The sequence below is a fragment of the Coregonus lavaretus genome, assembly GCF_964263955.1.
Source record: "Coregonus lavaretus genome assembly, chromosome: 6".
Lineage (NCBI taxonomy): Eukaryota > Metazoa > Chordata > Actinopteri > Salmoniformes > Salmonidae > Coregonus > Coregonus lavaretus.
In genome coordinates this window covers 46,725,202-46,741,788 of record NC_139993.1, presented here as the reverse complement: position 1 = coordinate 46,741,788, position 16,587 = coordinate 46,725,202, and the positions used below count along the sequence as shown (strand labels likewise).

Here is a 16,587-nt window from a genome sequence, read left to right as displayed (position 1 = left end):
GTTAATTTTCTACTTTTTGTCTACTTTTTGATTTGATAGGGAAGCTGAAAGGTCAAATATACTGTTTAGGCTTTCTACTGCCAAGTTTATACCTTCACTATTACAGTGAAATGTTTTGTCCAATAAGTTGTCTAAAAGGGATTGAATTTGTTGTTGCCTAATTGTTTTTTGTACTTTCCTTCCATCTATAGCATTTCTTGATATTGTGCAGTTCCTTTGGCTTTGATGCCTCATGATTGAGTATTGCTCTGTTAAGGTACTGTGATTTTGCTGTGATCTGATAGGGGAGACTCTGGGTTGAGGTCAGTGATAAAGTAATCTACAGGACTACTGCCAAGGGATGAGCTGCAGGTGTACCTACCATAGGAGTCTCCAACAGCCTGCCTCACAGTCAGCAGCAGGTCACAGTGAAATATATATTTTTAAGAGAAACGCCATGGCGGCCGCTGTGCGACTTAGTAATAGCCCAAAAACTGCTATCCGCGGCCAATACATTTTCACCCGCGACATCGTTTTCAAAGTAGTCCAATTTGTCGAAAACCGCAAACATGGCAACACTGCTGGAGAATGATGTGACTCCTTAAAGACACAGGCAACATTTATGGCAAATATGTCTGTAAATTAAGTTTCAAACCAGTATAACGCGAGCAACACCAAACTTTAGTTTCATCATATGTCCGTCCAAACGTTGGTGTAAAATGTGACGTGAATAATTGGTGCAAGTAAATTATGAATCAGTGACTGTCCACAAGTACTAACTGTCCACTACAACTACCAAAATCCATTGCTTCATGCAAACCCCAATCCGATTAGTCTGTATTTTATGTCAATCATACAGCAGAGCGCTCCATTCGCTAGCAATGCGGTAGTCGTTTCTTTAATTGGGCGGGTTGTACATTACCTTACGTAGCTGCTTTTTGTAATCGTTCGTATTATAGCTCAGTAGTTGTAATCCGTTGCTGTCAACCTGCCGCAACTTCGTGTGTTTACTACTCACTCATCTGTTATGTTATATAAATGATACGGTAGTAGTCTCCGATAATGAAGTAAAAATAGCGTTAAATATTGCTTTATTTTTTATTTCGTGCTGATTGGTCTCTAGTCCAGACATTCATTGCCTGTTTTTTTTACGACTGGGGAGTGGGGTTGCAGTCTGGCCTCTAGCCGCGGCTGCTAATTAGCTGAATCTTTTCTCAATATCGTCCTTTATTGAAACATGTTTATTTTATAAATATGATGGTGAGGGGGACTCTGTAAACTAAATGACTGTCAGAAATATCGCCTCCATTTGTAATATGGTAAGTAGTCATAGCGCTATCGATTGCCTGCTGCAGTCACTGTTGGGCACCTTGTGTAATGACAATGAGAGAGGGTCATTGTCGAATTGCTCCTGGGGGCTCGAGCTGATCGGTTGTAGCAATCAATCCACCGGTCCTTGCTTGACGGGGATGGAAATGGGGCGGAATGTTCCATCATTTCGGAAATGTAGCTATATCTTGAATGAATCATCAATCAAGTACAAGGGATGAGCAAAACCCACAGACACTCGGCCCTCCCTGGAATGAGTTTGACACGTGATCTAGAAGGTCCCTAGGTCACACTTATAACTGTATAATTAGTCCTAAGTACAATGTAACAAGTAATTATAATACGCCTAGTTGTTACACTGTGCGTGAATATTTAGTCTACACATTAATAAGGACAATAATGTAAAGTGTTACCTTTCTTAACTAACAGCACCACCACAAAATGGAATGTGTTCATTGAATAAGGCAGTTGATAAAGATTCAAAACTTGAGGAAAGTGTCATGTTTTGAAGTTCAGTAGCATTATTGTGACACAGAGCATTTCATTGGTGATGAAGGGACCTATATTGCCATCATCTGGTCTTTGTTGTTTTTCTCCTTTATACCAATGTTTGTAAGCTTTGATTGAACAGTATTATTTAGATGAGACAAGCAAGTGTACGTTGTCTAGTTTGATAAAACACTAAATGTGTCTTTGGGGATATGAGGACAGGCTCAGCGGTGTGTGTGCAAACGTACATATGTCTGTATGAGAAAGTGAAGCTTGGGAACTCAAAGTCAAAACGAAAATCAGAGACAACAAAGCAAAGTATTCTGTTCTGCTTTGACTGAGAGAAAATTACAGTGATTTAAAGACTTTAGCAGAAGTCTCTCAACAAAGCCACGGTTTCATCTGGAGCCTCTCTAAGCTCTGGTTAGTCAATGGGCTCTGTCAGGAGATAAGTGCCCTGTCTCTACACTAACAGAATGTTAAATGCTCTTGAATCTTTACATTGTAATAGCCCCCCCCCCCCCCCCCCCCCCAAGTGAAGAGGTTGGTACTGAGTATCTCAGACGATGAAACCAAAGGATTCCTGATTTCCAGTAGTATGAATAAGCAAAGTTTGTGTTTGTGATGGGAAACTGCGAGCTTCATGAAAACCATAAAAGGCTGGAGTCGACTGCCATTCAATGTCAGAAATAATCCAGGCATTTATCTGAAGCAAAGGTTAGGCTATTATGTGAAACAGAGACGTGCAGCATGTGACCTCTCTATAAAGAGGTTTTGGTCTGTCAGTTCCCTGCTATATACTTACCAAGATGACTCCGAGGCCAGAGAGCCCTTGGCCAGATCCACTAGCTTAAGGGTTTGCAACTGTCTACCTCTTTGCTCACAATACACTCACTGAAGAAGATAGAACAGACACGTGTGGTGTGTGAGTGGGACACTCCAGATGATGATGTGTAGCCTATTTCATGCATAATAAGGATGTTTTGACAGTGCACATTAGAGCTCATGTTCTCTCTCTCTGGTCTCCCTTAGGGCACCAATGCCTCTGCTCTGGAGAAAGACATTGGTCCGGAGCAGTTCCCAATCAACGAACACTACTTTGGATTGGTCAATGTAAGTGTCATTCACTCGGTCACCTTCTGGATGATCATTATAAACACAGGTGTCCTTTTCAGAACAAGCTGTCCACTAGGTCACTACTGAGTCATGTTTCACATTGGACAGGTGATTGGTGTTAACGCTTTGTATTAGAAACAGGTTTTTTGTCTGTTTCACTGCTATTTTATTTCAGTTCGCAAAAAAAACAAATCTTTGAGGAACTTCTGTTACCAACTAGTCTGTTAGCCAACCCTTCAGATGGAGATAGTTGATACTCAAAGCAGAGTTTGGCTGCACTAAGTTGATATTCATTAATCTATCTGGCTCTTATATCCTTTTTAGGTCTAAGTACTAGGGTTGCAAAATTCCTGGAACTTTCAATAAATTCCCTGTTTTTCCCGAAATACCGGTTGGAGGTTTCCCGGAATCAGAAGAGATTAAGCAGGAAATCCGCAATCCTCAAACCAGGATTTCTGGAAGACCAGGAAATGTATTGAAAGTTCCCTGAATTTTGTAACCCTAGTAAGAACACTCAGCATATATCCTTGTGTATACAAACAGTCTCTGTTGGAGTTGACAGTCATGCTGCATGCATCTTCTCTCCATGTTTACAATGTTAAGTTTACCGGTCCTCAAACGCACTCATAAAATTCTCACCGCTCTCTCTTTCTGTTTGTCCCTGCCGGGGTGGACCCTCAGTTTGGGAACACATGTTACTGTAACTCGGTGCTTCAGGCCCTGTACTTCTGCCGGCCCTTCCGGGAGAACGTGCTGGCCTACAAGGCCCAGCAGAAGAAGAAGGAGAACCTGCTCACGTGTCTGGCAGACCTCTTCCACAGCATCACCACCCAGAAGAAAAAGGTGGGAGTCATCCCGCCCAAGAAGTTCATCTCACGCCTGCGCAAGGAGAATGGTGAGATAGACTACACCAAACCTAAATTCAATCACTGTCTGCCCTGGACTGACTGGGAGAGGACTGAGTCTGGGTACAAATCAACTAGAGGACTATGGGGTTATACCATCATAGCTACCATGTTGTATAGATTAAACCTGCCATATGATGGTTGTTGGTAGTATTGGTAGTAAGTCAAACTGACTGTGTTGATCGGTTTCAGAATGCTGAGACCAGTTGTCTTGAATCAAGTTTTCAGCACAGATAGGCATGTTTTGAGCTGGTGGTAGGGATAGGGCAAGAGGGGCAGTGGAAGTGTTTTTGTCAGGTGATTGTCACTGTAGGGTGAAGGGCAGGTGCATGTTGTGGTGGCGGTAAGGTCATTCAGAGCATGGAACTGGAATAGAGGCAGATTGTTCTCAGTAGTCTGACTCCAGGAAGCTCTCTCTATGAATGAACAATGAACATCTCTGTGTGGACTAGGGACTGGTCAGCTGCCTTCTCTCTTTCATTCTCTCACTTTCACATTCTCTCTCTCCACTTTCACTTTTCACACACATATCTGATTTATGTGTGTCCATGTGCATCAATGTGCCCTGATTCAACCTTGAACACGACTGTTGACTGACTGACCACCTCTCCACACAGAGCCTCCCCTCCCAAGTGTTGCCCTAACAGCCCCTGTCCTGTGTCTCCCCCTACAGACCTGTTTGATAACTACATGCAGCAGGACGCCCATGAGTTCCTCAACTACCTGCTGAACACGGTGGCAGACATCCTGCAGGAGGAGAAGAAGCTGAACACGGTGGCAGACATCCTGCAGGAGGAGAAGAAGCTGAACACGGTGGCAGACATCCTGCAGGAGGAGAAGCAGAACGGACGCCTCAAGAACAACGGAACGGCAGTCACCACGGAGACCGAGCCCGAGAACAAGACCACGGAGCCCACCTGGGTGCATGACATCTTCCAGGGCACATTGACCAATGAGACACGCTGCCTCAACTGTGAGACGGTGAGTCCATCAAGGCCGTTGTTTCTGGGGTAGTGGGTTTTATGTTCTCTGGCAGTGACTGAAATGGGTGCTCGTAATTCCACCAAGTGAGACTAGTCCACACAGAGATGTTCATATGTAAGAATACTTTATTGATCCATTTTCCTTACAGTCCACGAAAATGTGTCTCTTGCTTTTTTACTCAACCCCCCAAGACCCTTCCTCAGCAGTGTTGGTAATACTTTGTCAGTACCCTACCAATCCATCTGTTCCTCTGAGTCCCTGTGAGTCTTGTCCCTGTCCACCCGCTGTGCCCTCGGCTGGTGCTGGGGTGAATGATTGCGTCCCACAGAGGGATTAGCTCTGTCTGTAATAAAGGAGGAGATGAGGAGATGGTGAGCTGAGCTGTGACCGAGATCCTCCACACAGCCCCCAAAGGCTGTGTCACCGGCCTCCCATTATGCCACTCTCAGAGCGGAAGAGCAGAGGGAGGGAGGCAGAGATTGGCCCCAAACAACCCTCTTCACCACGCTACAGGCACTCAGCTTCTCACTGATACATCCTTACAACCCTATCAACACATCAAAGAGACCCGCTCTCTCATCTCGTGTGCCAGTGTGTGATCTGGTCTCAGAGCAGGGGCATCATCAGTGCCTTTCAGCCCGTGAAGAGGCCAGTAGTACACTGATTAATCTCATCTCTCTCTCCCTGTTTCTGTGTGTGCGACAGGTCAGCAGCAAAGATGAGGACTTTCTGGATCTTTCTGTGGATGTAGAGCAGAATACATCAATAACACACTGTCTCAGGTAATATTTACAGTGCCTTAGGAAAGTATTCACACCCCTTAAATCTTTCCACATTTTGTTGTATTACAAGGTGAGATTAAAATTGATTTAGATGTCATTTTTTGTCAACGAGCTACACAAAATACTCAAATGTCAGTGGGAATAAAATTCAAACATTTCAAAAAAAATTATAAATAAATATATATATGAAAAATAAAACACTAATGGGAGTATACAGAACATTAGGAACACCTGATCTTTCCATGACAGAATGACCAGGTGAAAGCTATGATCCCTTATTGATGTCACCTGTTAAATCCACTTCAATCAGTGTAGATGAAGGGGAGGAGACAGGTTAAAGAAGGATATTTAAGACTTGAGACGTGGATTGTCTAGGCCCAAGCCCTGAGAAAGTGTTATGGGTACTCAGGGCCTCCCGGGTGGCAGCAATGCAGGTAGAGTTGGGAGAGATGCCGTTAATGTTAAGGAGACAACAGCTAACCATGACATATTGGGTAACTCTACAAGGACATAAGGTTACACATCCTAAAAAAAAAAGGTGCTCCTGGAGTGCTGGGAACATGAACGAAATCTGAATAAAAGTTTTGGGTGGATCGCCAATGGCATGGCGAGAGAGATGGGGTTGTTTGGGAGGGAGTTTAGCCCCTCTGTGGTTCTTCCTGCTATCCCACCTTGGTTGCTACCTCTGCCAGTGATAGCTCTAGGGTTGCTTGAGAGGGTAAGAGATGTTGAGGAAGGAGTAGATTAAGTTGTAAGTGAACATTTTAAGAACACAATACTATGCTTTCTTGAACATATTCACAGATGGATCTAAGGATCCTAAAACAGGGAGGACAGGTGCAGCTTTTAGTGTTCCTGAGTTTAAGGTGGCAGTGACAAAAAGAGCAATGGATAATTTATCTGTTTACACAATGGAGTTGCTGGCCATACTATTGGCTGCAGAGTGGGTGGAGGAGGTGTGGCCAGACAGGGCAGTCATCTGCTCTGACTCCAGTGCAGCACTGAAGAGCTTAAATTAATTTGTATCTCAGAGCAGACCGGATGTATTGTATGAGGTTTTGCAGTGCTTGTATAGGGTGAGACAGATGGGGGGTATTTGTGATGTTCCTATGGGTACCAGCTAATGTGGGAGTAGAGGGGAATGAGGAGGTGGATGTTATCGCCAAGCAAGCTATTAAACATCCTAATGTTGGAATTGTCAATCAGTAAAGCAGAAGCCAAGGGGTTGATAAAAACAGTGGTTAAAAACAAATGGCAAGAGTTGTGGGAAAGGGAAGACACCTGTATAAGATTCAAGAAAAGGTGGGGGCAGGGAGGTCCTCAGGCTGAGAGAGAAGGGAGGAAAGTGTAGTCACAAGGCTCAATAGTACAGTGGCTTGCGAAAGTATTCACCCCCCTTGGCATTTTTCCTATTTTGGAATTTAACCTGGAATTAAAATGGATTTTTGGGGGGGTTTGTATCATTTGATTTACACAACATGCCTACACCTTTGAAGATGCAAAATATTTTTTGGGGCGAAACAAACAAGAAATAAGACAAAAAAAACAGAACTTGAGCGTGCATAACTATTCACACCCCCAAAGTCAAAACTTTGTAGAGCCACCTTTTGCAGCAATTACAGCTGCAAGTTTCTTGGGGTATGTCTCTATAAGCTTGGCACATCTAGCCACTGGGATTTTTGCCCATTCTTCAAGGCAAAACTGCTCCAGCTCCTTCAAGTTGGATGGGTTCCGCTGGTGTACAGCAATCTTTAAGTCATACCACAGATTCTCAATTGGATTGAGGTCTGGTCTTTGACTAGGCCATTCCAAGACATTTACATGTTTCCCCTTAAACCACTCAAGTGTTGCTTTAGCAGTATGTTTAGGGTCATTGTCCTGCTGGAAGGTGAACCTCCGTCCCAGTCTCAAATCTCTGGAAGACTGAAACAGGTTTCCCTTAAGAATTTCCCTGTATTTAGCGCCATCCATCATTCCTTCAATTCTGACCAGTTTCCCAGTCCCTGCCGATGGAAAAACATCCCCACAGCATGATGCTGCCACCACCATGCTTCACTGTGGGGATGGTGTTCTCGGGGTGATGAGAGGTGTTGGGTTTGCCGCTAGACATAGCGTTTTCCTTGATGGCCAAAAAGCTCAATTTTAGTCTAATCTGACCAGAGTACCTTCTTCCATATGTTTGGGGAGTCTCCCACATGCCTTTTGGCAAACACCAAATGTGTTTGCTTATTTTTTTCTTTAAGCAATGCCTTTTTTCTGGCCACTCTTTCGTAAAGCCCAGCTCTGAAGGAGTGTACGGCTTAAAGTGGTCCTATGGACAGATACTCCAATCTCCACTGTGGAGCTTTGCAGCTCCTTCAGGGTTATCTTTGGTCTCTTTGTTACGTCTCTGATTTATGCCCTCCTTGCCTGGTCCGTGAGTTTTGGTGGGCGGCCCTCTCTTGGCAGGTTTGTTGTGGTGCCATATTCTGTCATATTTTTTTATAACCCAACCCTGATCTGTACTTCTCCACAACTTTGTCCCTGACCTGTTTGGAGAGCTTCTTGGTCTTCATGGTGCCGCTTGCTTGGTGGTGCCCCTTGCTTAGTGGTGTTGCAGACTCTGGGGCCTTTCAGAACAGGTGTGTATATATACTTAGATCATGTCACAGATCATGTGACACTTAGATTGCACACAGGTGGACTTTATTTAACTAATTATGTGACTTCTAAAGGTAATTGGTTGCACCAGATCTTATTTAGGGGCTTCATAGCGAAGGGGGTGAATACATATGCACGTACCACTTTCCAGTAATTAATTTTTTTGCATTTTTTGAAAGAAGTTATTTTTTTCATTTCACTTCACCAATTTGGACTATTTTGTGTATGTCCATTACATGAAATCCAAATAAAAATCAATTTAAATTACAGGTTGTAATGCAACAAAATAGGTAAAACGCCAAGGGGGATGAATACTTTTGCAAGGCACTGTACATTGAAATTGGTGGGGAAACATCTGACTGGGAGGTGTGATCATTGTTAGGAGGAGATGGAGACAGTGGAACACGTTCTATTTCAGTGCCAGAAATATGAGCGAGAAAAGGAGTGATTGTTATTAGATTTGAGGAGTAATGGGGTTGGAGAGCCAAGATTAAGTGAACTGCTGGGGAAATCTTCAGGGGATGTAGTATTTAATTATGTATTTAATTTCCTTAGGGAGATGAGAATATTGGGTAGGATTTAGACCTTCCCTGTCTCTGGTCCACACTCCAGTTCAGCTGTTGGCAGTAATGCACCTTAAAGTTGGTTGCCAACTGCCATAAAAATCCACAGAAGAAGAAGACATGGATTGTGTATGTGTGCTGTTCAGAGGGTGAATGGGCAAGAGAAAAGATTTAAGTGCCTTTGAACGGGGTATGGTAGTAGGTGCCAGGCGCACCGGTTTGAATGTGTCAAGAACTGCAACACTGCTGGGGTTTTCACGCTCAACAGTTTCCCATGTGTATCAAGAATGGTCCACCACCCAAAGGACATCCAGCCAACTTGGCACAACTGTGGGAAGCATTGGAGTCAACATGGGCCAGCATCCCTGTGGAATGCTTTCGACACCTTGTAGTCCATGCCCCAACGAATTGAGGCTGTTCTGAAGGCAAAAGGGGGTGCAACTCAATATTAGGAAGGTGTTCCTAATGCTTTGTGTACACAGTGTATCTTGATTACATAAGTATTCAACCCCCTGAGTCAATACTTGTTAGAATCAACTTTGGCAGTGATTACAGCTGTCTTTCTGGGTAAGTCTGTAAGAGCTTTGCACACCTGGATTGTAAAATATTTGCCCCATTATTATTTTCAAAATTCTTCAAGCTCTGTCAAATTGGTTGTGTTGATCATTGCTATACAATCATTTTCAAGTCTTGCCATAGATTTTCAAGCAGATTTAAGTCAAAACTGTAACTCGGCCACTCAGGAACATTCACTGTCTTCTTGGTAAGCAAGTCCAGTCTAGATTTGTGTTTTAGGTTATTGTCCTGCTGAAAAGTGAATTAATCTCCAGTGTCTGGTGGAAAGCAGACTGAACCAGGTTTTCCTCAAGGATTTTGCCAGTTTATTTTTTTTCCTGAAAAACTCCCCAGTCCTTAACGATTACGAGCATACCCATAACATGATGGAGCCAACACTATGCTTGAAAATATGGAGAGTGGTCCTCAGTATTGTGTTGTATTGGATTTGCCCCAAACATAACACTTTGTATTCAGGAAAAAAGGTTAATTGCTTTGCCACATTTTTAACAGTATTACTTTAGTGCCTTGTTGCAAACAGAATTCATGCTTTGGAATATTTTTTATTCTGTACAGGCTTCCTTCTTTTCACTCTGTAAATTAGGTTAGTATTGTGGAGTAACTACAATGTTGTTGATCCATCCTCAGTTGTCTCATAAAACTCTTTAACTGTTTTAAAGTCACTATTGGCCTCATGGTGAAATCCCTGAGAGGTTTCCTCCCTCCGGCAACTGAGTTAGGAAGGACGCCTGTATTTTTGTATTGACTGGGTGTATTGATACGCCATCCAAAGTGTAATGAATAACTTCACCATGCTCAAAGGGATATTCAATGTCTGCTTTTTTTTATTTTGACCCATCTACCAATAGGTGCACTTCTTTGCGAGACATTGGAAAACCTCCCTGGTCTTTGTGGTTGAGTCTGTGTTTAAAATTCACTGCTCGACTGAGGGACCTTACAGATAATTGTATATGTGGGGTACAGACATGAGGCAGTCATTCAAAAATCATGTTAAACATTATTATTGCACACAGAGTCCATGCAACTTATTATGTGACTTGTTAAGCACATTTTTACTCCTGTACTTATTTAGGCTTGCCATAACAAAGGGGTTGAATACTTATTGACTCAATACATTTCAGCTTTTAATTTTTAATTAATTTGGAAAAATGATGGGGTATTGTGTGTAGGCCAGCGACAAAACATCTATATTTAATCAATTTAAAATTCAGGCTGCAACACAACAAAATGTGGAAAAAGTCAAGTGGTGTGAACACTTTCTGAAGGCACTGTACCTGTTACCTTTCTCAACTAGAACTATTGTATACTTGCCAACCCTGCTGTAGATAGAGCATCCTCTACTCTGTGTATCAGCCATACTGACACAGTCCCCTCTGTGTGGGTTGTGTTCCCCAGGGACTTCAGTAACACAGAGACATTGTGCAGTGAATACAAATACTACTGTGAGATATGCTGCAGCAAGCAGGAGGCCCAGAAACGGTCAGTACACACTGTTTAGCTGTGTGTCAGTCTGTCTGTCTGTGTGTGTGTCAGTCTGTGTATAACTCCTCTGTGTCCCTATAGCATGCGTGTGAAGAAGCTGCCTATGATTCTGGCCCTGCACCTGAAGCGGTTTAAGTACATGGAGCAGCTGCACCGATACACCAAGCTGTCCTATCGCGTCGTCTTCCCTCTGGAACTCCGCCTCTTCAACACCTCTGGAGACGCTGTCAACCTCGACCGCATGTACGACCTGGTCGCTGTGGTCGTCCACTGTGGCAGGTAGGACACACACACACAAGAAATTGTATCCAAACTGAAATCTACTGTACCTATAGACACCATATTATTCTCATATCACCGCTTTCCCCTTCTTTCTTCCTCAGTGGACCCAACAGAGGACACTACATCACCATAGTGAAGAGTCATGGCTTCTGGCTGCTGTTTGATGATGACATCGTGGAGGTGTGTGTCTCAGTCTTCTTTATTCCTGTTTGTTGGCCATCACACCTGTTTATATGGCTCATACAGCATGTTGCATTATTTGTTGTCTCACTCTCTGGTTTGCTCAGAAAATCGATTCCCAGGCCATCGAGGAGTTCTATGGGCTGACGTCAGACATCTCCAAGAACTCAGAGTCTGGATACATCCTCTTCTATCAGTCCAGGGAGTAACTGGAATAAACACCCAGCCAGAGAGAGAGCAGGATTGGAACCCTGACCCCTACTGACCCCTCTTTGAGACGTGTGCCAACACCATTCCCTGTCCCACCGCCTGCCCTGGGTCTACCGTCACTTCATTTCCCATAACCCCCTTCTCACCCTCCCTGCGTTCAGCATGCTGGGAAGACTGTGTAAACTGCTTTTTGCCCTTCAGCCACCTGCATCTGGACAGCACTTTAGAACAACAACAACAAAAACAAACAAACAGTCACAGCAAAAAGGAGCAGGAAACAAAAGTAAGTGGCTGGTGTGTGATGCCTGTTTGTCTCCGCATGGGGCCAGGTCTGGAGGTCTGAAGACCCACCATGGGTCACTCTCTCCCTGGGTCTGCCTGGCATACAGAGTTGGCTGGACTGGTACAGATACAGATGGCTTTTGGATAGAAGATTGTATCATATGTATATCTGTATAGTATGTCTATTTTCATGTAATGTCACAAGTTCATAAATCCTTTTAGTAGAGTTATCCCGTGACCTTATATTTACAATGTCCAGCCCATAGATGTCTTCTACCTGGGGAATGGCTAGAGCTGGGATGGAATGGAAGTTTTATGGAGAGATATAAACTAGTTGAAAGAGGGTCTATGCATCTGATGTCGCTGAACTGCATGTTTCAGTGTTCACTGTTTGAGCTGGTGTGGATTCAAGTTGACATGAGTTGTGACCAAGCCAAACCTATTCATTGTAATGCTGAGATATTGTAGTCTTGCAGAAGACCAGGATGCATCTCTGTCTACTGCTCCCATCCTCTTCCATAGAGACTGGCCAAGGCCTGAATGCTCCTCTCCCTTGTGACCCTTATGTAATATCCATGTAATATCAAATGTTATGATCCAGCCCCCACTCTAGAACATAGTCACTCACTGACACAAACTACATCTTTACTAGTCACTAGACTAGTTTGGTTTAGTGCAGTTCCAGTTTATTCTCTGTCTACTCCCTGTTTTGTAAAACACTATGTATTGCTCTTATTTATTTATGCTGGGGAGCTGTTATAATGTTGACTGTGCTGGTAGGTGGAGGAGATTGTGTCTCAGGGCTTTACCCATCCAGACTCAATCTTGTCTTGTTTATGTAACACCTCCCCCCTCACTGAGTCCGGTAGGTCAGTGTTTCCCGACTCCGGTCCTCCAGTACCCCACAAACGGTACACATTTTTGTTGTATCCCGGACAAATATTCCTAATTGAACTCATCGAGGGCTTGATGATTAGTTGACAAGTTGAATCAGGTGTGCTTGTCCGGGGCTACAATAAAAAGGTGTACTGTTGGGGGTACTGGAGGACCGGAGTTGGGAAACACTGGTGTAGGTAATACACATGCAGAGCTCTATGGGGTTGACAACGTCTTTATTAGCTTTACTTTGAAGTATGTAGATAGCTGGACTCTGTCGAAAGAACCACATAATCCACAGTTGTCAGGTATCCATGAAAAGGAGTGTTTCTCACAGTGAGATTGGTGCAATAGGAGGTCAAGTGAGCTGATAAGATGTTGACTTCCCTTTGAAGTCAATATAGATGTTGATATTAAATGTTGGTGTGTTTTGCTACCAGCTAGTCTCCTCCCAGTCGGTAGTGTGGATCTGTGTGAGATGATCAAAGGAGGTGGAACTATTTTGCTAGGTGCAATATGGGGCAGCGGTCAACATAATGTTGGTATGATGACTTAGAACCTTCCTGTTTATTCTTCTGCAGCTACACCATAGTCTGAATATGAATATTGGTCATTCCTATGTTGAATTATTGGTGTCTTTACATGTGTTCTTCTAACACCTTGTTATTTTGCGTAGTTGTTCCCCCCATTGTTAGGTACTTGACTTGGAACCAATGTTCTTTACTCAGAAGCTGTGCCTGGCAGACACTTACATCAAGTTGTGTTAAGGTGACCAGTGGTCCATAGAGACAGCTAGCTTACCATTCCATAAGGTTAGGACCATGTACTGTAGACTATAACCATATCAAATGTCCATATAGAGGCATATGAAGAAGCAGTGCTGCTCACTGTCCTGTGGCACTCAAATTCACTGTGATACTGGAAGAATACTGACTCAAATGTATCTCGCTAATGTGAAATAGAGATGATGTGAGTTATGTGTGTGTTTCTGTTCCCTCTCCTTTTTATGTGAGTCAGCATATTATGAAATGTGTGAGAGAGTGCATAACTGCCTTTCTCCTTCTGTTAGTATAATTGGGTGAAGTCGATTATTAATATGTGCCAAACTGGAGTCTCTAGTGACCTTGCAAAACTATGTTATCTGCTAAGATACAAGTGTACATATACATTATGTATAAAATACTGATAAAATATATAGGAAATATATTTTTTAAAACCTAGGAGCACAAAAGAAAGAGGAGTTACTTGAAAATAAAAACAAACCCTGTTTAGAAATATGATGCTGCTTTACAATCAACCAATCAGTCAGTCAATCACATAATCAACTAATCACACAATAGATACACAACCGATGAATCACAATCAGTCAGTCACATTGGGGTTTTGTTCATTACAGGCTTAACAGAACCATGGTAGATGAAGAGAACACTAGCCAGCACTGTTTGAGCCATTTGAAATGGGTTATGATGAGCAGAGATACTGTGTGTGCTAATCTTCCAATTACTGTTCTGCACACACCCTTATACTACCTTTAGACAGGCAGGCCAATTCTGATCTTTCTTCCACAAATTGGTATTTTGACCAATCATATCAGCTCTTGTTCAGAGCTGATCTGATTGGTCAAAATACCAATTATTTAAAAGATATATATCAGAATTGGGCTGCCTGTCTAAACGCAGCCTATATCTCTCAAAAGCTCTCTCATTGCACTCATTGTGGTCCTATCAGTCTATAACAAGACTCCGGTTGGAATCCGGTGTAGTGCCTAGAGATGAAGAAGTACTGTTATAGCATGTTTGGTTTGATACAGTGAGGGAAAAAAGTATTTGATCCCCTGCTGATTTTGTACGTTTGCCCACTGACAAAGAAATGATCAGTCTATAATTTTAATGGTAGGTTTATTTGAACAGTGAGAGATAGAATAACAACAAAGAAATCCAGAAAAACGCATGTCAAAAATGTTATAAATTGATTTTGCATTTTAATGAGGGAAATAAGTAAGAGTAGAAGTTAAAGGGAGATCCAGGCACTAGATAACTCGCAATTCTGATTAATTGTTTGTGAACTGAAAGTGCACTTTACTAGTGATATGCTTGAATGAGAAGCACAGACTGACTGAGTACTTTTTGGATTTCCCTTTCCTCTGTTCAATAAAAGGACTTTATCAGTTGAGGCACTGGGCTTTTCAAAGATTTTGTTAGTCATGTTCTTTGTATTGGTATTTTCAAAGAGTTCTCAACCCGCTCACCAGCTTCTAATTCTCCCTTTCTCCTCTTATCCTCCTTTACCCACCTCTCCTCTTCTCATTACCTCTGTTTACCCCAGTGCTTTCACATCCTCCACAGTCATTGTTTTCTTTACCCTTTAGTCACACACACACAGTTCATTCCCTTGTTCTCAAGCTTGTCAGTTCCTCTGTCACATCATGTTTACCAGGCAGCGTGTTGCTGTGTGTGGTGTGGTGACAGACAGCCACGGGACGCAGCATCACAGAACACAACAAACTGGACAACAACAGCCTGTGGGGGGAGACAGACAGAGAAAGACAATGTTCCAGTACTATTAGACACCTGGCTTTATCCCCCTCCTCTCCTTCCTTCATCTACTCTATATTACAGCAGTCAGTCACAAAGGAGAGGAGGAAAGAATGCCTTTGTTTTATTCATATTGGAATGTGTTTAGTGAAGCCTGCAGAGAAGTTCTGACCCCTGACAGCACATATTGTAGAATCTAAAGCCAATATGTCATGAGTTCTAGCAGACAGGTCTTCAAGTTCGGGTGGCAGCCTCTGCTCAGCCTCCACTCTCCTGGGAAGGCTTTCCACTAGATTTTGGAACATTGCTGCGGGGACTTGCTTCCATTCAGCAACAAGAGCATTAGTGAGGTTGGGCACTGATGTTGGGCGATTAGGCCTGGCTCGCAGTCTGAGTTAAAATTCATCACAAAGGTGTTTCGATAGGGTTGAGGTCAGGGCTCTGTGTAGGACAGTCAAGTTCTTCCACACTGATCTCGATAAACAATTTCTGTATGGACCTCGCTTTGTGCACCGGGGCATTGTCATGCTGAAACAGGAAAGGGTCTTCCCCAAACTGTTGCCACAAAGTTGGAAGCACAGAATCGTCTAGAATGTCATTGTATGATATAGCGTTAAGATTTCCCTTCACTGGAACTAAGGGGCCTAGCCCGAACCATGAAAAACAGCCCCAGACCATTATTCCTCCTCCACCAAACTTTACAGTTGACACTATGCATTGGGGCAAGTAGCGTTCTCCTGGCATCCGCCAAACCCAGATTTGTCTGTCGGACTGCCAGATGGTGAAGCGTGATTCATCACTCCAGAGAAAGCGTTTTCACTGCTCCAAAGTCCAATGGCGGCGAGCTTTACTCCACTCCAGCCAACGCTTGGCATTGCGCAAGGTGATCTTAAGCTTGTGTGCGGCTGCTCGGCCATGGAAACCCATTTAATGAAGCTCCCGATGAACAGTTCTTGTGCTGACGTTGCTTCCAGAGGCAGTTTGGAACTCGGTGGTATTTGTATTTGTATTTATTATGGATCCCCATAAAAAGTTTGAAGGTAGGCCTTGAAATACACCTCCAATTGACTCAAATTATGTCAATTAGCCTATCAGAAGCTTCTAAAGCCATGACATCATTTTCTGGAATTTTCCAAGCTTTTTAAAGGCACAGTCAACTTAGTGTATGTAAACCTCTGACCCACTGGAATTGTGATACAGTGAATTATAAGTGAAATAATCTGTCTGTAAACAATTGTTGGAAAGATAGCTTGTGTCATGCACAAAGTAGATGTCCTAACCGACTTGCCAAAACTATAGTTTGCTAACAAGAAATGTGTGGAGTGGTTGAAAAACTGGTTTTAAAGACTCCAACCTAAGTGTATGTAAACTTCCGACG

At 43.1% G+C, this 16,587-nt stretch overlaps 1 protein-coding gene across 1 annotated transcript; it reads left to right on the top strand.

Moving 5' to 3' along the window:
- The first annotated feature begins 1,149 nt into the window (after positions 1 to 1,149).
- Positions 1,150 to 12,668, top strand: LOC311131429 (ubiquitin carboxyl-terminal hydrolase 46-like). Its single transcript, XM_084164415.1, has 9 exons — positions 1,150 to 1,298; positions 2,830 to 2,910; positions 3,595 to 3,808; positions 4,492 to 4,799; positions 5,508 to 5,584; positions 10,759 to 10,842; positions 10,927 to 11,124; positions 11,229 to 11,307; positions 11,415 to 12,668. The coding sequence occupies exons 1-9, from the start codon at positions 1,263 to 1,265 to the stop codon at positions 11,514 to 11,516; spliced, it is 1,179 nt and encodes a 392-aa protein (XP_084020541.1). The 5' UTR covers positions 1,150 to 1,262; the 3' UTR covers positions 11,517 to 12,668.
- The last annotated feature ends 3,919 nt before the right edge of the window (positions 12,669 to 16,587 follow it).

Coding starts and splice junctions, on each gene's coding strand:
- LOC311131429 (XM_084164415.1), top strand. CDS start 1,263: ATGACTGTCAGAAATATCGCCTCCATTTGTAATATG. Junction 3,809..4,491: donor ACGCCTGCGCAAGGAGAATG/GTGAGATAGACT, acceptor CTCCCCCTACAG/ACCTGTTTGATAACTACATG. Junction 10,843..10,926: donor AAGCAGGAGGCCCAGAAACG/GTCAGTACACAC, acceptor GTGTCCCTATAG/CATGCGTGTGAAGAAGCTGC.